At 42.6% G+C, this 23,017-nt stretch overlaps 1 protein-coding gene across 3 annotated transcripts; it reads left to right on the plus strand.

The window, feature by feature from the left end:
* Positions 1-224: 224 nt before the first annotated feature.
* Positions 225-18,207, plus strand: ccdc28b (coiled-coil domain containing 28B). Of its 3 annotated transcripts, XM_033044811.1 has the most exons (7): positions 225-903; positions 1,216-1,280; positions 3,095-3,261; positions 8,180-8,343; positions 12,068-12,222; positions 14,753-14,775; positions 16,659-18,207. In XM_033044811.1, exons 3-7 carry the CDS (start codon positions 3,110-3,112, stop codon positions 16,726-16,728), a joined length of 564 nt encoding a protein of 187 aa, XP_032900702.1. In that variant the 5' UTR covers positions 225-903; positions 1,216-1,280; positions 3,095-3,109; the 3' UTR covers positions 16,729-18,207. The 3 variants fall into 3 exon arrangements, with proteins under 3 accessions (XP_032900702.1, XP_032900701.1, XP_032900700.1); XM_033044810.1 differs by lacking the exon at positions 1,216-1,280; XM_033044809.1 differs by lacking the exons at positions 225-903; positions 1,216-1,280 and having other exon boundaries at positions 2,942-3,261.
* Positions 18,208-23,017: the final 4,810 nt, after the last annotated feature.

A 23,017-nucleotide genomic window follows, 5' to 3' on the forward strand; every position in this document is an offset into this window, starting at 1 on the left:
CACTTGAGCAGTTTACAGAGGTACATTTACAATGACTGCGTTGCTTTAGGTCAGACTTGTGAGAAGTTTTATTTTATTAGTGGTGGGTGTCTGGAAGGTCCCTCCAGAGGTGGTGGAGGCAGATATGAAGAGACATTCAGATAGGCAGGGAATGGCGGAATACAAATTACATGCAAGCATTGGAAACCAGTTTAACTTGACATTATTTTCGGCATAGATTCTATGTGTGGGACTTTATTTCTTGGAGTGCAGGAGGCTGAGGGGTGATGTTATCGAGGTGTAAGATCATGGTGGGGGAGATAGATAGGGTGCATGCACAGTCTTTTACCCACGGCGTGAGGAATTGAGAAATCGAGGGCATCGATTTATGGTAAGAGAGGAAAGATTTTTTCACACCGGAATCTGAAGAAGGGTCTCGACCCGAAACGTCACCTATCCATTTTCTCCGGAGATGCTGCCTGACCCGCTTAGTTACTCCAGCACTCTGTGTCTATCCGGTGTAAACCAGCATCTGCAGTTCTGTCCACATGTGTCTGTGACAGGTTGGTCACAATCTCCCCGCCCGCCCGCTGCTGATTGACGGGACGGTCCCGCCCTCGCGGTCTCCATGGTCTCTGCGTTAAAGACACAAAGTGCCGGAAACATCGTTGTTCGTGGGGTCGGAGGTTCGGTCCAGGGCCGCGGCGACTCCTCCCATTTGGGCCGGATCGTCCCCGGTCCAAGCCCCGACCTTCCGCACAACTTGGACGAGCTGTGAGTCAGGACAAGGCGCGGTTCAGATTGAGACCGAGTCGCTGCTGAGGCCTTGATCATTGAAGAAATAAACGGATCCCCTTGCGATCGGCCGTCATTCCCAACGAGAATAAATACAGTAAACTACAGCTGCGGAGAGAATTCTAAACGGTGAGTTAAACAATAGTTAAGACCAGGTTCAGTTTTATTTCCTGCGTGAAGTGTTGCTAAGAACGAGGCTGGACCGCACACAGGAAGAACCAAAGATCCTATAGTAAGGGAGACAATAATGCTGGAGAAACTCAGCGGGTGCAGCAGCATCTACGGAGCGAAGGAAATAGGCAACGTTTCGGGCCGAAACCCTTCTTCCTATAGTAAGCTCCGCTATTGGATCTTTGGAAAGAACAGCCAAATGATGCCTGGCAGAATTGGCCTGATCTTATACAGAAAGAGAATAAACTGAAGTTGGAGAATTTGTTACAGCATCTGGAAGAAGGTGTGTTCCTTAAACAGATGTGGAAATGGGACCCCAGCTGTAGCCCTTCCAGGTGAGACAGGTTCATACGCACCTCCTCTACCCTCATCTCCATCTGATGTTCCCGAAGGCCAACTGGATCTGCCGGTTGCGAATCATTTTAACTTGCCTTCCCATTCCCCATACTGCCTTCCTGCCTTAATTTTGTTTTGTTTAGTTTATCGTCAAGTGTACTGAGGTACAGTGAAAAGCTTCTGTGGTGTGCTAACCAGACAATAGACATACATGAAGCCATTCACAGTGTACAGATACAACGCCCTCCATAATATTTGGGACAAAGACCCATCGTTTATTTATTTGCCTCTGTACTCCACAATTTGAGATTTGTAATAGAAAAAAAATCACATGTGGTTATAGTGCACATTGCCAGATTTTAATAAAGGCCATTTTTATACATTTTGGTTTCACCATGTAGAAATTACAGTTGTGTTTATACATAGTCCCCCCATTTCAGGGCTGTCTGGGACTCTGGGGAAGAGGTCATAGTAACAGAGCTATATCGTGGAGAAACAGGCCCTTTGGCCTAACCTGTCCACGCTGACCAAATAGCCGGCACCTGGCATATCCAAACCCTTCCTATCCATGTAATTGTCCCCGCCTCTACATGCAGCTCAGTCCATATATGCACTTCATAAAGGTTTATAAGAATACGGTTCAAATACAGGCAAGTGTGCATCCTGGTTGAGTTGGCCTGAAGGACCTGTTCCTGTGCTGGATGAAAAGGTTGCCTTTCAGGTCCTTTTTAAATCACCCACCTCCCCCCCCCCCCCCCTCTCACCTTAAACATATGCCCTTTAGTTTTAGACCCCTCTACCCTGGAAAAGGCTGTGACTGTTCACCTTTTCTCTGTTCCTCGTAGTATTGTCACTCCTCAGTCTCCCGTACACGAGGGAAAAAAGACCTAGCCTATTCAGTGATAGATACAAAATGCTGAAGTAACTCAGCGGGATAGGCAGCATCTCTGGAGACAAGGAATGGGTGATGTTTCCGGTCGAGACCCTCTTTCAGACCTATGCAATGTCTCCCTATAACTCAGGCCTCCAGACCTGACAAATGTCTTTTGCACACTTTCCAGTTTAATGAAGAAACAAGGAACTGCAGATTTACATGGAAGGGCAGAAAGTGCTGAAGTAACTCAGCAGATCAGATGGGGTGAGAGATTGCAACCTTCACGTGGTCCGCCCTGTTTCAACTAATGCAATCAACCTGGCGTGCACAATCAAATAAGATCAAATAGAACAAGTTGTCCTACAACTTTAGGCTGTGCACGCCACACGCAAGAAGAAGAAGAAGAAGATCAGGCAACATCTCTGACATGACATGACAGTTGTTTGATTTTCAGTGGTGTAAATGTATCACCAGTTTAACAGTGGAACTCTCTTTGTTCCCCTCTAGATCATCTAAGAATTTATCCTATAAGATTGAAATAAAAGACTTGGCATTTTATATCCATGTTTCACTGTTATTTAAAGACTTTTCTGATGCAGAATACATTTATCATGTTGCATTATATGTCCAGAATGTTTCATGGAATTACATGGCACAGATTTCTCCCTTCTTTCTTTCAGCTTGTGCCCTCTCATTCTAATTCTAGAAAATAAGATTCAATCATCAAAAAGATTCAGTCTATCTTATTTGTGCCCCTCATAATTTTGTAAACCTGTATAAATCTGTTTCAGGCAACGTCCCGGTGAATCCCGTCTGCACTCTCTTACCAAATCCTTCCTGTAGTGTGGCAATCAGATCTTGGTGTTGATGGGATGAAACTTTAAAAGGATCAATTTGTTCACTTGGTTTATTTCAACTTTGATCTCCTATCGTGCAAAGGTGAAACACCTGAGGATGGAAGAAAAAATAAAGAAACAAACTCCAAGGATGACTTTATCCCAGCACTGCAGTCCCAGGAAATCTCCTGTGTCCACCTGTCAGAGTTCAGCCTTGTGTCCCGTGTTACCTCAGCTTTCATCGCCAAAACTAAAGTCAAAATTGAAAAGGTTGGTGCTAATAAAACTCTCACTGTCATTTTATTGTATATTTTCTTGAGTAATCTGTTCCATACAACTTCACAAGTGTATACTGTACTTGGTGATCAATCACTATGCCTTTCACTGTGATATATTGGAAACTAAACGTGGCAAAGCAGAACCACAGATGATTGTGATCTGAGTTGTACACACAGTGGATTGGATTTGGCTCAAGTAGAACAAAGTCTCATGAACCTGATTGAAATTTTTGAAGATGTGATCGAAAAGGTTGATGAGGGCAGAGCAGTAGACGTATATATACGGATTTCAGCAAGACATTTGACAAGGTTCCACATGGCAGGCTGCGCTGGAAGATTAGTGCGCATGGGATCCAAGGAGAGATGGCTGAATGGATAGAAAATTGGCTTCATGGAAGGAAGTGGAGATTGATGAAGGAAGGTTGCTTCTCAGACTGGAGGCCTGTGATTAGTGGTGTGCCTCAGCTTTGATGCTGGGCTCATTGCTGTTTGTCATCTACATCAATGATTTGGACGAGAACGTACATGGCATGATTATCAAGTTTGCAGATGACACAAAAGTGGGTGGTATTGTAGATAGTGAAGATGGTTGTCAAAAATTGCAGCAAGGTCTTGATTGATTGGGCAGGTGGGCTGAGGAATGGTTGAGGGAATTGAATACAGTCTGCATCCCAGGGTACTTAAGGAAGTGGCTCTAGAAATCGTGGATGCATTGGTGATAATTTTCCAATGTTCTATAGACTCAGGATCAGTTCCTGTGGATTGGAGGGTAGCTAATGTTATCCCACTTTTTAAGAAAGGCGGGAGAGAAAATGGAATTATAGACCAGTTAGCCTGACATCGGTGGTAGGGAAGATGCTGGAGTCAATTATAAAAGATGAAATAGCCGCACATTTGGATAGCAGTAACAGCATCGGTCTGAGTCAGCATGGATTTACAAAGGGGAAATCATGCTTGACTAATCTTCTGGAATTTTTTGAGGATGTAACTAGGAAAATGGACAAGGGAGAGTCAGTGGATGTAGTGTACCTGGACTTTCAAAAAGCATTTGATAAGGTCCCACATAGGAGATTAGTGGGCAAAATTAGGGCACATGGTATTGGGGGTAGAGTGCTGACATGGATAGAAAATCGGTTGGCAGACAGGAAACAAAGAGTAGGGATTAACGGGTCCCTTTCAGAATGGCAGGCAATGACTAGTGGGGTACCGCAAGGCTCGGTGCTGGGACCGCAGTTATTTACAATATACACCAATGATTTGGATGAAGGGATTCAAAGTAACATTAGCAAATTTGCAGATGACACAAAACTTGGTGGCAGTGTGAACTGTGAGGAGGATGCTATGAGAATGCAGGGTGACTTGGACAGGTTGGGGGATGGCAGATGAAGTTTAATGTGGATAAATGTGAGGCTATCCATTTTGGTAACAAAAACAGGAAGTCAGATTATTATCTAAATGGCGTCAAGTTGGGAAAAGGCGAAGTACAACGGGATCTGGGGGGTCCTTGTTCATCAGTCTATGAAAGTAAGTATGTAGGTACAGCAGGCAGTGAAGAAAGTAAGTAAGTAAGTTTATTGGCCAAGTATTCACATACAAGGAATTTGCCTTGGTGCTCCGCCCACAAGTAACAACATGACATACAGTGACAGTTACGAATGACTCAGAAAACACTAAACATTAATAATAATAAAACATTAATGATAAAACACCATTGATCAAGCATGTGAACCAACAAAATACCAGATCAAAGGGAGGCTACAGATTGTTGGCTGTTGTGTAGAGCAACTACTCGTGGATAAAAACTATTTTTATGTCTGGCTGTGGCAGCTTTGACAGTCCGGAGTCGCCTTCCAGAGGGAAGTGATTCAAAGAGTTTGTGGCCAGGGTGAGAGGGGTCAGAGATGATCTTGCCCACTCGCTTCCTGGCCCTTGCAGTGTACAGTTCATCAATAGAGGGAAGGTTGCAGCCAATAATCTTCTCTGCTGATCGGACGATTCGCTGCAGCCTCCAGGTGTCGTGCTTGGTGGCTGAGCCAAACCAGACCATGATGGAGAAGGTGAGAACAGACTCTACGATGGCCGTGTAGAATTGGACCATCATTGCTTGTGGCAGATTGTGCTTCCTCAGCTGCCGCAGGAAGTACATCCTCGGTTGTGCTTTTATAACTGTGGAGTCGATGGTAGCCCCCCACTTATGGTCCTTGGAGATGATGGTTCCCAGGATCTTAAAAGATTCCACAGATGTGACTGTGGTGTTGTTGACGGTGAGTGGGGGGAGGGGAGGGGGAGCTCTCCTAAAGTCTACAATCAATTCCACTGTCTTAAGAGCATTGAGCTCCAGGTTGTTGCGATGGCACCAGGACGCCAGCTGTGACACTTCCTGTCTGTAGGCAGATTCCTCCCCATCCTGGATCAGTCCAATCAGGGTTGTGTCATCCGCAAACTTGAGAAGCTTGACAGAGGTGTCTGTGGAGGTGCAGTCGTTGGTGTAGAGAGAGTAGATAATGGATGGGATTTATATAGCGCCTTTCTAATACTCAAGGCGCTTTACATCGCATTATTCATTCACTCCTCAGTCACACTCGGTGGTGGTAAGCTACTTCTGTAGCCACAGCTGCCCTGGGGCAGACTGACGGAAGCGTGGCTGCCATTCTGCGCCTACGGCCCCTCCGACCACCACCAATCACACACACATTCACACACAGGCAAAGGTGGGTGAAGAGTCTTGCCCAAGGACACAACGACAGTATGCACTCCAAGCGGGATTCGAACCGGCCACCTTCCGGTCGCCAGCCGAACACTTAGACCATTGTGCCATCTGCCGTCCCGCATAGATGAGAGGGGAGAGTACGCAGCCTTGCTGTGGTCCTATGCTGAGTGTTTGCGGTTCCGAGATGTACTTTCCCAGCCTCACTTGCTGCTTCCTGTCTTGTCAGGAAGCTGGTGATCCACCGACAGAAGGGTTCAGGCACAGTCAACTTGGAAAGTTTGGAGTGTACAATGGTGTTGAATGCAGAGCTAAAATCAACAAACAGGATCCTCGCATAGGTTCCCTGGCGGTCTAGGTGCTGGAGGATGAAGTGCAGGCCCAGGTTGACTGCATCATCCACAGATCTATTTGCCCGATATGCAAACTGCATAGGATCCAGCAGTGGGATCGTGATATTTTTCAGCTTGGCCAGCACAAGCCTTTCGAGTGTCTTCATGACTACAGAGTTCAGTGCGACAGGCTTGTAGTCATTAAGACAAGTAATCCTTGCCTTTTTGGGTACAGGGACAATAGTGGAGACTTTGAAGCAGGCAGGGACAGTACATGTCTGCAGGGACTGGTTAAAAATGTCTGTGTAGACCGGTGCCAGCTGTTCGGCACAGAGCCTAAGAGTAGAGGGAGAAACATTGTCAGGTCTTGGAGATTTCTGGCTTTTTTTTCTTCTGAAAAGCCTCTCCACCTCCTCTATTTTTATTGTTGTTATTGAACAAGTGATGTTGTGCAGTACAGAGGGTGTGGGTGATTGGGTGTGAAGTGGTGATTGGAGGGGGGTGGGTGTAGAAGGGACACAGCGAATGGCAAGAACAAGAGGAGTCGAGTATAGGAGCAAAGAGGTTCTTCTGCAGTTGTACAGAGCCCTAGTGAGACCACACCTGGAGTATTGTGTGCAGTTTTGGTCCACTAATTTGAGGAAGGACATTCTTGCTATTGAGGGAGTGCAGCGTAGGTTTACAAGGTTAATTCCTGGGGTGGCAGGACTGTCATATGCTGAGAGAATGGAGTGGCTGGGCTTGTACACTCTGGAGTTTAGAAGGATGAGAGGGTATCTTATTAAAACATATAAGATTGTTAAGGGTTTGGACACGCTAGAGGCAGGAAACATGTTCCCGATGTTGGGGGAGTCCAGAACCAGGGGCCACAGTTTAAGAATAAGGGGTAAGATATTTAGAACGGAGACGAGGAAACATTTTTTCTCACAGAGAGTTGTGAGTCTGTGGAATTCTCTGCTTCAGAGGGTGGTGCAGGCCGGTTCGCTGGATACCTTCAAGAGAGAGCTATATAGGGCTCTTAACGATAGCGGAGTCAGGGGATATGGGGAGAAGGCAGGAATGGGGTACTGAATGGGGATGATCAGCCATGATCGCAGTGAATGGCGGTGCTGGCTCGAAGGGCCGAATGGCCTATTCCTGCACCTATTGTCTATTGTCTATAAATGTTGCATTTTGGGAAGTCTAACAAAGCTATAGACAGGTTGAGCAGGCTAGGACTCTAGTTGAAGGGCCTGTTTCCACACTGTAATTCCATGTTTCCTCTTGGTCATTAACACAAGCACACTGGCAAGGGGGGGGGGGGGGGGGGGGGGGGGGGGGGGGGGGGGGGGGGGGGGGGGGGGGGGGGGGGGGAGGGGGAGGAGAAGGGGAGGGGGGGGGGGGTGATCCTTGAGACAGGCTTTAGTTGAACCAGTGCCTTAACAAACTGAAAGACTATTATAGCAGATAAAGGTTAAAATTAAATCACCTTTTCCTTATTATGGATCAAATTCTATCTTAAAATAGTCAAAGACTCTATTTCCATGAGTCTTTGAGGAAAATTACACTGAGGCTGTGGGACGGCAGAATGTATGAAAATAAAAGCCAGGGAATTCCATCTTGATATCGGTCACTCCCATTTCCTCAAAGATTTGAAATCCACATACGGGACTGGGAGTCTGAAGAAGCGTCTCGACCCGAAACGTCACCCATTCCTTCACTCCAGAGATGCTGCCTGTCCCACTGAGTTACTCCAGCTTTTTATATGTCTATCTTTGGTTTAAGCCAGCATCTGCAGTTCCTTCTTACACATTGAATTTGGACCTATTTGTGTGAAACAGTAGCATTTATTACATTTTTTTAACTCTACAATTATTTGGCCATTTAAACAGGGCAGATAAAGGTAAAGTAAAGACTCTACAACCTGCTGAGAAAGTGCTGAAGCCTGCAGCAATTCAACATTCCTTCCTGACTGACGTTTCTGATGTGAGGGAGATGGAAAGTGGCCTTCTGCATTTACTGAATGATTTCCACTCTGGCAATCTTCAAGCATTTGGTGAGTTCTTTGGTTGACAAAAATGTGATATTTAAAAATTTATGAATTTCTAGCTCACAAGATATAAAAAGTAAATATGCATTTGAGAAAGCAACTGGCAAGTTAAATGTTAAGTTGTTTTTAATTGTAAGGGACTGGAATACACATGTCCCACTGAGCTGTACAATTCTGTTTTAATGTCCTAGCTACTTCTGCCATCACTAATTCACTGATTTCTCTCTCATTCTTTAAAACTAAATATAAGTATAGTTTGACTTGTGGGAACTATTCAAATATCAATGGCATTAACATTTTCACCATCCCTTCAGAACCCGCAGAACAAGCAATCCGATCCGAGCAATTTATCCTCTCAGTCCAATCAATTTTCAACAGTTCTAATTTCTTCCCTGTTTAATCTGATCCTGAAGCCCTCACTATTCACAATGTTTTCTGAATCATCTTCCGTGAAAGCAGATACAAAGTACCCGTTTAATTTCTCTGCCATTTCCTTACACCTTAGTGTCATTTCTCTTCCTGGCAGTCTGTAAAGAACCCAAGCTAACTTGCTAATTTTTTGATTTTGCATAAAACAGATTGACAACACTCATGGTGTTGGACAATAGGTGCAGGAGGAGGCCATTCGGCCCTTTAGCCAGCACCGCCATTCAATGTGATCATGGCTGATCATCCCCAATCGGTACCCCGTTCCTGCCTTCTCCCCATATCACCTGACTCCGCTATTTTTAAGAGCCCCATCTAGCTCTCTCTTGAAAGCATCCAGAGAACCCGCCTCCACTGCCCTCTGAGGCAGAGAATTCCACAGACTCACCACTCTTTGGTTTGGAAATGCTAAAGCTGTGTTGCCTAATTAAAGTTGCCGTGCCTAATTAAAGTTGCCGTGCCTAATTAAAGTTGCCTTGCCTAATTAAAGTTGCCTTGCCTAATTAAAGTTGCCTTGCCTAATTAAAGTTGCCTTGCCTAATTAAAGTTGCCTTGCCTTCTATATAATTAAAAGCCTAATCTTGACCACTTCCTGTTAGCGCTTTATATTGATTTTAGAAAAAACGCTACCACGTGCGGCGGTGATTTTTGGCCATCTTACTCAGAGTCCCGCTCTGCTCATCAGGTGCCGATGATTTTTCCCATTGAATAAAAGAGTTATTAGTGTTTTAAAAATGTTGAGATTCTCTCTCTGTCAATCATGCCATGAAGGCCACGCCCCTTGTGGTGGGAGGGGGAGGGACTATAAAACCCAGAAGTGTGGGCATGGCTCAGTCTCTGCAAGATGGAGGAGGGAGAGGTCACGACTCGCTGTCTTTAGTGGCCTTGCACCCTGCTTGAAGTGGTATGAAACTGCACTTGAATTTGGTGGCCTTGCACCCCGCTTGAAATGGAATTTCAAGGAATAGCCGTGAGTCAACTGCCAGCCCACCAGCCGTGAGTGAGTGGGCTGCCAGCACAACAGGCTTGAGTGACTGAGCCGCCAGCCCAAGAATCCATTCGGCCCACAATGTCCATACTAGCCCTCTGGAAACCAGTCCATTCAGCCCACAACACCCATACTAGCACTCCAGAAAGAAGAAGCCCCCCCCCCCCCACTGGCCACCAATATTGGAATTGGTGGAGAGGTGGAATATTGCGTCGAGGGACCAGCCCTCCCGTGTGATGCTGGGACCCAACTAGTCCCACTTAGTCTAGTCTTATTATATAGTCAATGAAAAACCTCCTGGAGACATTGAGGTATTGTTTTTCTATTGTGTATTTGTGTAAAATAAATCGTCAAAGAAAGTACCCCACATGTTGAAGCAGGCAGCATATAATCGTTTGCTTCCACTGTAATACAAGCATGTTATCATATCCTGACTTGCATGCATCTGTACTGCTATACTAACTCGATGAAAGCAGTTGAAATAAGTTAAAATATTTAAAGATGAAAATCACCTTCAAGTAAATTTGGTCCCTCTAATTTCATACAGTGCCCTCCATAATGTTTGGGACAAAGACCCATCATTTATTTATTTGCCTCTGTACTCCACAACTTGAAATTTGTAATAGAAAAAAAACACATGTGGTTAAAGTGCACATTGTCAGATTTTATTAAAGGGTATTTTTATACAATTTGGTTTCACCGTGTAGAAATTACAGCTGTGTTTATATATAGTCCCCCCCCCCCCCCCCCCCCCCATTTCAGGGCACCATAATGTTTGGGACACATGGCTTCACAGGTGTTTGTAATTGTTCAGATATGTTTCAATGCCTCCTTAATACAGGTATAAGAGAGCTCTCAGCACCTAGTCTTTCTTTCCTCCAGCCTTTCCATCACCTTTGGAAACTTTTATTGCTGTTTATCAACATGGGGACCAAAGTTGTGCCAATGAAAGTCAAAGAAGCCATTGTGAGACTGAGAAACAAGAATAAAACTGTTAGAGACATCAGCCAAACCTTAGGCTTACCAAAATCAACTGTTTGGAACATCATTAAGAAGAAAGAAAGCACTGGTGAGCTTACTAATCGCAAAGAGACTGGCAGGCCAAGGAAGACCTCCACAGCTGATAACAGAAGAATTCTCTCTATAATAACGAAAAATCCCCAATCACCTGTCCGACAGATCAGAAACACTCTTCAGTTGTCAGGTGTGGATTTGTCAATGACCACTGTCCGCAGAAGACTTCATGAACAGAAATGCAGAGGCTACACTGCAAGATGCAAACCACTGGTTAGCTGCAAAAATAGGATGGCCAGGTTACAGATTGCCAAGAAGTACTTAAAAGAGCAACCACAATTCTGGAAAAAGGTCTTGTGGATAGATGAGACGAAGATTAACTTATATCAGAGTGATGGCAAGAGCAAAGTATGGAGGAGAGAAGGAACTGCACAAGATCCAAAGCATACCACCTCATCTGTGAAACACGATGGTGGGGTGTTATGGCCTGGGCATGTATGGCTGCTGAAGGTACTGGCTCACCTATCTTCATTGATGACACAACTGCTGATGGTAGTAGCATAATGAATTCAGAAGTGTATAGACACATCCTATCTGCTCAAGTTCAAACAAATGCCTCAAAACTCATTGGCCGGCGGTTCATTCTACAGCAAGACAATGATCCCAAACATACTACTAAAGCAACAAAGGAGTTTTTCAAAACTAAAAAAATGGTCAATTCTTAAGTGGCCAAGTCAATCACAAGATCTGAACCCAATTGAGCATGTTTTTTATATGCTGGAGAGAAAACTGAAGGGGACTAGCCCCCAAAACAAGCATAAGCTAAAGATGGCTGCAATACAGGCCTGGCAGAGCATCACCAGATAAGACACCCAGCAACTGGTGATGTCCATGAATCGCAGACTTCAAGCTGTCATTGCATGCAAAGGATATGCAACAAAATACTAAACACGACTACTTTCATTTACATGACATTGCTGTGTCCCAAACATTATGGTGCCCTGAAATGGGAGTCTATGTATAAACACAGCTGTAATTTCTACATGGTGAAACCAAAATGTATAAAAATGGCCTTTATTAAAAGCTGACAATGTGCACTTTAACCAGGTGTGATTTTTTTTCCTATTACATATCTCAAATTGTGGAGTACAGATGCAAATAAATAAATGATGGGTCTTTGTCCCAAACATTATGGAGGGCACTGTATATGAGAAAATAGAATCAGAACTGGGAGCACAGCAGGTTTTCTGAATTACATGCGTTCAATGTTTTCAATTGTGGAAAGTACTCCATTTTCTTTAGGAAAAGAGTGCTCCTTTGAACAGATGGAGCATGTCAGAGAGATGCAGGAAAAAATGGCCCATTTGCACTTCAGCCTTGACAGCCATGTGGAAGAGCTGTCTGAGGATAAGAAAAAAAATGCGTCAGACAGGAATCTTGAACAGCTTCTGATTAATGTGAGTATGTTTATGTCGGATGTAAGGGTGTATATGCTGCAGAATGACTACAGCTGAACATAACCTTTAATGTTTTCAGACATATTCATGTGTATGTTAATGAGTTGGTGTTCAATATAAGTAGGGAATGCTGGGTAATAAATCTCTCTCTCTCATGATCCAGGCAACCAGTGTGTAAGTCCAGTTCTTCATTCTGCCGTCCGGAATATAACACCTTTGAAGCAACAGAATTAATAGATGTTGGAGAAAAATGCATCCATGACATCACATTGGAATTATTTCAGTTTGAGATTATTTATCGGCCCCTTATATTTATATAACCCTATAACCCCTACTCCTTCAGTTTTCCAGTCATACATATGCATATTTGTTCAAGTCTTTACCAAAATTGAGTTTTTGCCTCTTAAAATGAATGCAGAATTTAGCCTTCGATCTATATTGCACGTAATAATATATTTTTTAAAGTAGCGTTTTTTTCACATGGCTGCAAGCAACAGGTTCAATTAATTTGATGATTTATTGTAATTCTCTGGATTCCCAGAAGATAAACCTATTCTTGCTTCAACATTGAATTTCATGTTACTCGTACGTTTTTGCAACCCGCAATACTAAATACAGTGGAATTGATTGTAGACTTTAGGAGAGTTCCCCCTCCCCTCACCTCACTCACCATCAACAACATCACAGTCACATCTGTGGAGTCTTTTAAGTTCCTGGGAACCATCATCTCCAAGGACCTTAAGTGGGGGGGCTACCATCGACTCCACAGTCAAAAAGGCACAACAGAGGATGTACTTCCTGTGGCAGTTGAGGAAGCACAATCTGCCACAAGCAATGATGGTCCAATTCTACACGACCATCGTAGAGTCTGTTCTCACCATCATGGTCTGGTTTGGCTCAGCCACCAAGCGCGACACCTGGAGGCTGCAGCTAATTGTCCGATCAGCAGAGAAGATTATTGGCTGCAACCTTACCTCCATTGATGAACTGTACACTGCAAGGGCCAGGAAATGAGTGGGCAAGATCATCTCTGACCCCTCTCACCCTGGCCACAAACTCTTTGAATCATCTCCCTCTGGAAGGCGACTCCGGACTGTCAAAGCTGCCACAGCCAGACATAAAAATAGTTTTTATCCACGAGTAGTTGCTCTACTCAACAGCCAAAATTCAGTAGCCTCCCTTTGATCTGGTTTTTTGTTGGTTCACATGCTTGATCAATGGTGTTTTATCATTAATGTTTTATTGTTATTAATGTTTAGTGTTTTCTGAGTCATTCGTAACTGTCACTGTATGTCATGTTGTTACTTGTGGGCGGAGCACCAAGGCAAATTCTTGGCCAATAAACTTACTCACTTACTAAATGGATTGAACCTGGAGGACATTTGAAATCCATTCTGGGTGAAATCAAGCATTCATGAAACTGGTTATATTTAGCAGAATGATATGCAGATATTAGTCAGATGTATTGAAGTTTAATATTTTGAGTCAACCAGCAATAAGACCATCTTGTAGAATGCACATGGAATCACGTTTCAGTTGCTGCCTTGCAGTAAATGCACATAAGGATCTGCGCCGTGATTCAATAGACAACAGTCGGTCCAATCTTGGCCTCAATACTCTACTTTCTAGCCCTTCGCCATGACCTAACCCATTTGAAGATCAAGGTTGTGCCAGCTTTTCCCTTGAATATATTCATGACTTGTCTAGAGTTCTTTGGGGTAGAGAATTCTTAAGAGTGATTGCCCTTTTAAAAAAACCTGTCTTAAATAGGTCAGTTCATGCTCTGCAGAAATGTCTAGATTGCCCCCCTCACCATCCAACGGCTCCCTGCTGTTTTCCCCAATGGAGGAAATGAAGCCCACAACTGTAACCCACTTCTAGAGGTTTGGGTTGTGTGGTTGGGGCAGGGTGGCTGATTGGGCTTTGAGGGGGGGGGGGGGGGGGGGGGAGGGGTGCGTGACATTTGTGCATTACTCCTTCAACCAAATATTCTTACACCGGGTGGTTCACCAACTCTGATTAAGCTGGTGTCTCCTTGGCTCCGAGCTCCTCCCTTGGACTTGATGCTGAGTGTAGGGGGCAGAGCCATAGGTCAGAGTATCGTCAGTAGTCAGCAATATGCTGACCTGTGAATACTATTTGTATTGAGCTGCTGATCAAAGTCCCCAATGTGAGAAGTGGATCGTCTTTTAAACAACAAACTAATGTGCAGCACTGCACTCTCACTGGGAAAGAATGGATTGGATCATTTGACTAGCTGTTCATCAGTTGTATTTTATACCATAATGTCTTGGCACATATTTCCCAATGGACAATCTCTGAGTTTATTGACCTCTTCATTGAGCTGTTTTGAGAAAGTTAATAAAGGAGCAATAGCTGTGCTAAAAGTGTAATTTGAAATTGTTTCCCAATTTTAGTTGGAGAAGCCATATTCACACTATGGACGTGGCGGCATTAAAGTGAGATTACTTTGAGTGCTATTCATTTTTTATGTTTTTTTCTGTATTAATTATATTTTTTCTATTTACAGTTGGAAGAGCTTAGTACCTCAATGTATCCTTTTACAATGATTTTTGTTAATGTTCATCTACTCTGTTACAAACTTGCAGCACAGCCCTGCTGATATTCAAATACCTACTGTACCACTATAAATCTTGGTCATTCAAGTGCTCATCCAGATGCTTCTTAAATGTAGTAAATTATCAGCATCCTCCATCTTTTCAGGCAGAGTGTTCCAGATTCCTTGGTGCAAATATAATCCCTCTGATCTCTTCCAAACTTCTTACTCCTCACTGTAAACCTATCCTCTGATCTCAAACACTTAAGGCATAGAGAAACCTTTCTTCAAGTCAAGTCAAGTCAACTTTATTTGTCACATACACATACAAGATGTGCAGTGAAATGAAAGTGGCAATGCCTGCGGATTGTGCAAAACAACAGAAAAGAACAGAACCAGTATTTACACTTTAGGGAAAAAAAGACACAACAGTAATGGTGAGATTAGAGTTTACAGTTCTAACGGCCTGTGGGAAGAAACTCCGTCTCATCCTCTCTGTTTTCGCAGCATGACATCGGAGGTGCTTGCATGACCGTAGCAGCTGGAACAGTCCGTTGCTGGGGTGGTAGGGGTCCTTCATTATCTTGCTGGCTCTGGATCTGCACCTCCTGGTGTATAGGTCCTGCAGGGGGGTGAATGTAGTTCCCATAGTGCGTTCGGACGAATGCACTACTCTCTGCAGTGCCTTATAAATGCCTGTCATAACTATCAGGTTTTCCATAGCAGTTACAAGCAAAAACACAAACTTCAGTCTCTTCTCATAACTGAACATCAAATGTGACTGAGGTGATGCATTTAGGGAAGATAAATAAAACATATACTGTAAATGGTGGGGTGCCAATATAGGATGGCGAAGAAGGGGTCATACGTTGACTTATAGAATATAAAGGTTGGGACATCATATTGCAATCGTACAAAATACTGTTTAGACTACATTATTCAGGTGAGAATAATGTTTTAAGACAGCGATGGAAAAGGCCTGTTAAACTAATCTCCATTCCCTGCATATCCAAGTGCCGAAAAGCAAGTTAAATGTCACTATTGTGCTGCCTCCATCATCACACATGGCTAGCACTCACTGTCACCTGTGTAAAACCTTGCCCCGCTCACCTTAGAGCTAAGCCCTCTTGCTTGGACATTTCCATCCTGGTAAAAGGTTCTGACTATCTACCCTATCTGTGCCTCTCATAATTTTAGATACTTTAAAGGGGATACGAAGGGAATTTTGTTTATTTTTACACAGGGTGATCTATATGTGATGGTGGTGATGGTAGAATCGGATACAGTAACTACGTTTAAGAGGCACTGGAATAAGCAAGGCATAGAATTATACTGACAAACGGATAAGAGGAGGATGCAATACTAGATGGAGCTTAATCATATCCTTCCTACTAGTGTGGTAACTAGAACTGTGCCCAATATTCCTGCAAAATACCAGTGCTGGAAGAACTCAATAGGTCAGGGTTTACTTATAATGAGAGAATTCAATGTTCATGCCGTGGGGTTGTAATCTACCCAAATGGAATGTGTAGCTCACTCTGGCAATGGATGAGAAGTTCAATATGGGATTCTCAATCCACTGCTCAACTAATGTTTACATTCTTGCTACTCCAGAAATAATCTCTTTGTCATGACCATAAGAATCCTAAAGAAATATATTTATTTTCCTGCACGCAGGAATTTTAACACCAGTTACTGTGTTCCTTCTGAGGGAAAATCAATGTCCCAGGCTGATTCTTGTGGCTCTATTTCATAGCTGGAATTATGATTGTCTACTGAGCTACCTACCGGTGAGGGAATGAGGTCATGCAAGAGTTTAAAGGGTTTAGATATATGATTTTTCTATGATAGGAAGAAATATTCCTTGACAGAAATTAAGACAAAAACTACACTTGGCAGAAAATCAAGAACTGCCAAAAGATGAAGAGTTGAAATCATCTCCATCATAGAAATAACCACGAAAGGCCGAAGGGAAGATTGATCAATGAAGGCAGTGCCTGAAGAAAGTGATAGGATGCATCTTTTTTTATAAAAAAAACCATATGAGGTGGGAGCAGATGTTAAAACTGCTAAGATTCCACAACATGCATACTTTTATTGTCATTTTTCTTTCCTCCTGCTCTGCTTTGTATTTTGTGTTTTCCTTTACTCACGTGACACTTGGCAATACAATTCAACATGTGACCACTGGACATGCTGACCTATACGTGATTCTGCAGCAAATCCCAGTCAAAGTAATTCAGCTCAGAAATGGGCCTTTTAGCCCACCATGTCAATGCTACCACTGTGCCTATCTGCTATTAGGTCTTTTATGCCTTGCTTATTCAAGTGCCTTCCTAGATATCTCCTAAATGCCATGGATTATATCTGCCTCCTGTGTGGAAAACTTTCCCACTCAGATCCCCTTTACTTTTCCACCCTCTCACCTTAAACCTAGAAGACAAAGAGATTGCAAATGCTGGAATCTTGATCAAAAACTAGAATGCTGGAAGAACTCAGCAGATCAAAGCAGCATCAGTGAAGGCAAAACATGCAGGAGGACATTTTGGATCAGGACAGATGGGAAAAGGAATATAGCCAGTATACAGCAGTACAGGAGGAGGCGATAACACTGAGGGTATGGGTTACCTGCGATTGTAAAATTCAATATTCATAACATTGGGTTATAAGCTATCCAAGCGGAATGTTATTCTTCCAAGTTGCGTTTGGCCTCTCCGTTGTAATTAAGCCACGGATAGATGGGTCTGTATGAGAGTGTGAAGGAGAGTTACTATGATGTTTTGAGATTACTGTTGTAGACAGAATAGAGGTGCTCCACTAAATAGCTGACTAAACGGTTTGGTTTCTTCAATGTAAAGGAGACCACATCATCACCACTGAATGCAGTGGACCAGGTTGGAAGAGGTGAAAATACACCTTTGTCTTACTTGAAAGGCCCGATTAGGTCTAGAATAGTCATGAGAGAGTGGAAGAGACAGGTGTTACACTCCTATAGTTGTAGTGAGAAGTGCCAGAGAATGGGAGGAAAAGGTGGGGAGAGATGAGAGGACCAGAGACTCATGACAAGTAGACTACTCAGGCACTAGTCAGTGCAACAGAGAAAGATTTGAGGGGGATGCCCCAGTTCAGAGCAATAATTGTTCCACGTTGCCAACAAAGACTTGCCACGTTGCCCAACCCTTTCAAAAATCTCTCAATGCACAACCGAATGACAGAGCTTTTCACAAATGTTGGTCAGCGCCAATTCACAATTTGACAATTACTGTTCTTGAATTTTTATTCCAGCTCCAGTGCCCTCCATAATGTTTGGGACAAAGACCCATCATTTATTTATTTGCCTCTGTACTCCACAATTTGAGATTTATAATAGAAAAAAATCACATGTGGTTAAAGTGCACATTGCCAGATTTTATTAAAGGCCATTTTTATACATTTTGGTTTCACCGTGTAGAAATTACAGCTGGGTTTATACACAGTCCCCCCATTTCAGGGCACCATAGTGTTTGGAACACATGGCTTCACAGGTGTTTGTAATTGCTCAGGTGTGTTTAAATGCCTCCTCAATGCAGGTATAAGAGAGCTCTTAGCACTTAGTCTTTCCACCCGTCTTTCCATTGGAAAATGTTATTGCTGTTAATCAACATGAGGACCAAAGTTCTGCCAATGAAAGTTAAAGAAGCCATTATAAGCCTGAGAAACAAGAATAAAACTGTTAGAGACATCAGCCAAACTGGAACATCATTAAGAAGAAAGAGAGCACTGGTGAGCTTACTAATCGCAAAGGGACAGGCAGGCCAAGGAAGATCTCCACAGCTGATGAAAAATAATTCTCTATTATAAAGAAAAATCCCCAAACACCTGTCCGGCAGATCAGAAACACGCTTCAGGAGTCAGGTATGGATTAGTCAATGACCACTGTCCGCAGAAGACTTCATGAGCAGAAATACAGAGACTTCACTGCAAGATGCAAACCACTGGTTAGCTGCAAAATTAGGATAGCCAAGTTACAGTTTGCCAAGAAGTATTTAAAAGAGCAACCACAGTTCTGGAAAAAATGTCTTGTGGACAGATGAGACGAAGATTAACTTATATCAGAGTGATGGCAAGTGCATGGAGGAGAGAAGGAACTGCCCAAGATCCAAAGAATACCACCTCATCTGTGAAACACAGTGGTGAGGTGTTATGGCCTGGGCATATATGGCTGCTGAAGGTACAGGCTCACATATCTTCATTGATGATACAATTGCTGATGGTATAGACAATAGGTGCAGGAGTAGGCCATTTGGCTCTTCGAGCCAGCACCACCATTCAATGTGATCATGGCTGATCATCCCTAATCAGTACCCCGTTCCTGCCTTCTCCTCATGTCCCCTGACTCCGCTATTTTAATTTTTTTTAATTTTTATTTGTATTTTTATTAGAAGCAGTGTACACTAGTATAAACCATGGCATAAGACATAATACATTTTGTGTACAACTTCTATTTTTAATTTAGCAAGAGAAAGGTAACACAAGAAAGAGAAAGCGAGAAAAGGAAAGAGTGAAGGAAGTGGTGATGTGTAAACCCCTGGAGTATAACTCCTGGTGTTAGCAAGTGATAGCCTGTAGAAAGATAAAGAGAAAAACCCATAGAATTGTTAAAACAAAAGAAGGAAAAAAAAGAGGAAAGAAACAGAAACAGTAAAGGGATATCCCTACATCATATCTCACCACACCCATCACCCAGTTCAGAAACGGTTCATTTCCAGAGTTGTGTTGCACCATACTATACTTGTAATGACTCCGCTATCTTTAAGAGCCCTATCTAGATCTCTCTTGAAAGCAACCAGAGAACCTGCCTCCACCACCCTCTGAGGCAGAGAATTCCACAGACTCACCACTCTCTGTGAGAAAAAGTGTTTCCTCGTCTCCATTCTAAATGGCTTACTCCTTATTCCTAAACTTCGTGGTAGTAGCATAATGAATTCTGAAGTGTATGGACGCATCCTATCTGCTCAAGTTCAAACAAATGCCTCAAAACTCATTGGCCTGCAGTTCATTCTACAGCAAGACAATGATCCCAAACAGAAGGTACACAAAAATGCTGGAGAAACTCAGCGGGTGCAGCAGCATCTATGGAGCGAAGGAAATAGGCAATGTTTCGACTGCTAAAGCAACAAAGGAGTTTTTCAAAGCTAAAAAATGGTCAATTCTTGAGTGGCCAAGTCAATCACCCGATCTGAACCCAATTGAGCATGCCTTTTATGTGCTGAAGTGAAAACGGAAGGGGACTAGCCCCCAAAACAAGCATAAGCTGAAGATGGCTACAATACAGGCCTGGCAGAGCATCACCAGAGAAGACACCCAGCAACTGGTGATGTCCATGAATCGCAGACTTCAAGCAGTCATTGCATGCAAAGGATATGCAACAAAATACTAAACATGACTACTTTCATTTACATGACATTGCTGTGTCCCAAACATTATGGTGCCCTGAAATGGGGAGACTATGTATAAACACTGCTGTAATAAGCGGGTTCGGTATCTTGATAAATGCAAGGAATCATGGGATTTGTCAAAGGTCATTCAGATTTAAACAAAAGCAAACGCAGCGCTGTATAAACTGTATAAATTATTAACTAATTCTACCAAGGAATTAATCTAGAATTCTGTCAACTCAATAGCTTCCTTTCTTGTTCTGCTGTTCACATACGATTTACACAGTCCCAGTTCTAGTTCAGTTCATTAATCTATTCAGCAACTATGAGATGTTCAACAAGTTAAATAATTTATTATTTTCATTTAATCCTTAATGTGTTTGCTACTGGAATAAGAAAATATTACTTGTGTTTGAAACATTTTCTTATCTTTATTCATAATTTGTGTCTGAGGCAGGCAGCGACTATATTCCGGACCCGGCTCCCAACTGCGTGCCCTGACAGACTGGAACCAACCCCAAAGGTTAAAGCAACAGCATCTTTATTTAAGCCAACCCACCTCGAAGGTTTAACCAGCCTGTTCGAATCCAATCTGAACTTTCCAACCTATCCCGCACACAGCACATTCTCCTCGTTTCCTTCAATCCAGGAAGGTTGTTTAGATAGGAGTGTAAAGGCTGTCTCAAATTGGTTGACCACACAACTTGTAATTCGTGTAAATCAATATCGAATTTGAATGGCAGTGACTCGGGCTAATGCCAGAGATTTGATAATTGACAGGTTCGTTCCAGGCATTCTTGCGTATTCAACGCTGGTGCTGTATTGAGTCAATAATTTTAATAGATACAGTTGTGGATTTGTGCAGCCTGCAGCACACTGTGACCGACTGCTGGATACATTTATTTATAAATCTCATTGAAATGAATACGCAGGTCCGCACACACTCAGCTGGCGAGGATGTTTATCCCGAATGACCCATGACTTGGGTATGCGCAGTTATAATACTGAACTTTCTTATTTCTACACGGTGAAACCAAAATGTATAAAAATGGCCTTTATTAAAATCTGACAATGTGCACTTTAATAACGTGATTTTTTCTATTATAAATCTCAAATTGTGGAGTACAGAGGCAAATAAATAAATGATGGGTCTTTGTCCCAAACATTATGGAGGGCACTGTATAAGGTTGCCCAACAGAGGAACCTTCAACTTTAGAAAGTAATGTTAGCAAATCAGGAAGTATGCTGTAAATGTGACAATGTTAATCTTGTCTGCATCAGCACAAAACATTTCATCCTGAGTCATTCCTGTGAAAGTGCTTTAAATGTTTTCAAGCTTTTATTAAAATGTTTAAGTATCAGCATTTTTTCTTTCCCTCAATTCACTGCAAGTTTCATATTCTCACCCCTCAGGTTTACAAAGTTAAGGTTTTTCTACTAAAATTTCAACATATATTTCTGAATATTATTGAGAGAAGCAGCAGGTACACTACTGCATTTGTTTTCCTTTTGCATTAATCTAATTCTGTAAAGTCTTTCTTAGGTAGAATTGATTTCAAATGTTAGTTTTTGATATTATATTCTTATACTGCATTAATACAAAAGATTGATGTTCTTACAAACAAACACATATCCTGTCCTCTGGCCCATGAGTCAAATAGTTTCTATTTCTTTACATACTCTTCTTCTGAGAATTATGGCATATTTGGAATTTTCTCCATAAATGCATCAATTTAAATTTTCTCCTAAAAGTCAACCAATTGACCAACTACCCATCCATCACACTTGTGTATTTACTCATGTAAAACACTCAATAAAAGAGCTGGATAAAATGTATAATGTTTTTGTATTATTTAAAATTCAAAACCCTTTAGTTTAATAGGTGACCTTCTCTTGCAATGAGAAAGATTGATGCTCTTGTTCATGGGTGCTAGGAGCTCTTGTTCATGGGTGCTAGGAGCTCTTGTTCATGGGTGCTAGGAGCTCTTGTTCATGGGTGCTAGGAGCTCTTGTTCATGGGTGCTAGGAGCTCTTGTTCATGGGTGCTAGGAGCTCTTGTTCATGGGTGCTAGGAGCATAATTTAAAATTTAGCATGAGTATGACAAGGTTCAATGCAAGAAACCTTCCTAAATCTACACAAAGGAAACGTTATGAAGTTATGAGTGGAGTGTTGGCCAAGGTTGAATGAGAGAACACATTTAAAGATGACAGGTCAGGAAACAGTTAGCATTTAAAGAAGTATTGCACAAGTTTCAAAATAAATATTTCCTCTCGGACACAAAACATTTCCATGACCAACATCAGAAACTAAGGATAGTTTAAAATCTGAAGAAAAGGCTCTCAAATTGCCAGAAACAACAGTTAATGTGTGAATTTGGTATAATTTAGAACTAGGCATCAGAGGAAAAAACAATTGATAAAGAGTATTGCAATGGACTGATGAGAAATGCAAAAGCAGGTTGTAAGAACATTTATTTGGAGGTAAAAAGTGAAGGCAAATGTGGATCTATTCTGGCTGAAGATATGATTTATAGACAATAGGTGCAGGAGTAGGCCATTTGGCCCTTCGAGCCAGCACCGCCATTCAATGTGATTATGGCTGATTATCCCCAATCAGTACCCCGTTCCTGCCTTCTCCCCATATCCCGACTCCGCTATTTTTAAGAGCCCTATCTAGCTCTCTCTTGAAAGCATCCAGAGAACCTGCCTCCACCACCCTCTGAGGCAGAGAATTCCACAGACTCACCACTCTCTGTGAGAAAAAGTGTTTCCTCGTCTCCGTTCTAAATGGCTTATTCCTTATTCTTAAACTGTGGCCCC

This window comes from Amblyraja radiata, chromosome 27 (assembly GCF_010909765.2).
Source record: "Amblyraja radiata isolate CabotCenter1 chromosome 27, sAmbRad1.1.pri, whole genome shotgun sequence".
Classification (NCBI taxonomy): Eukaryota; Metazoa; Chordata; class Chondrichthyes; order Rajiformes; family Rajidae; genus Amblyraja; species Amblyraja radiata.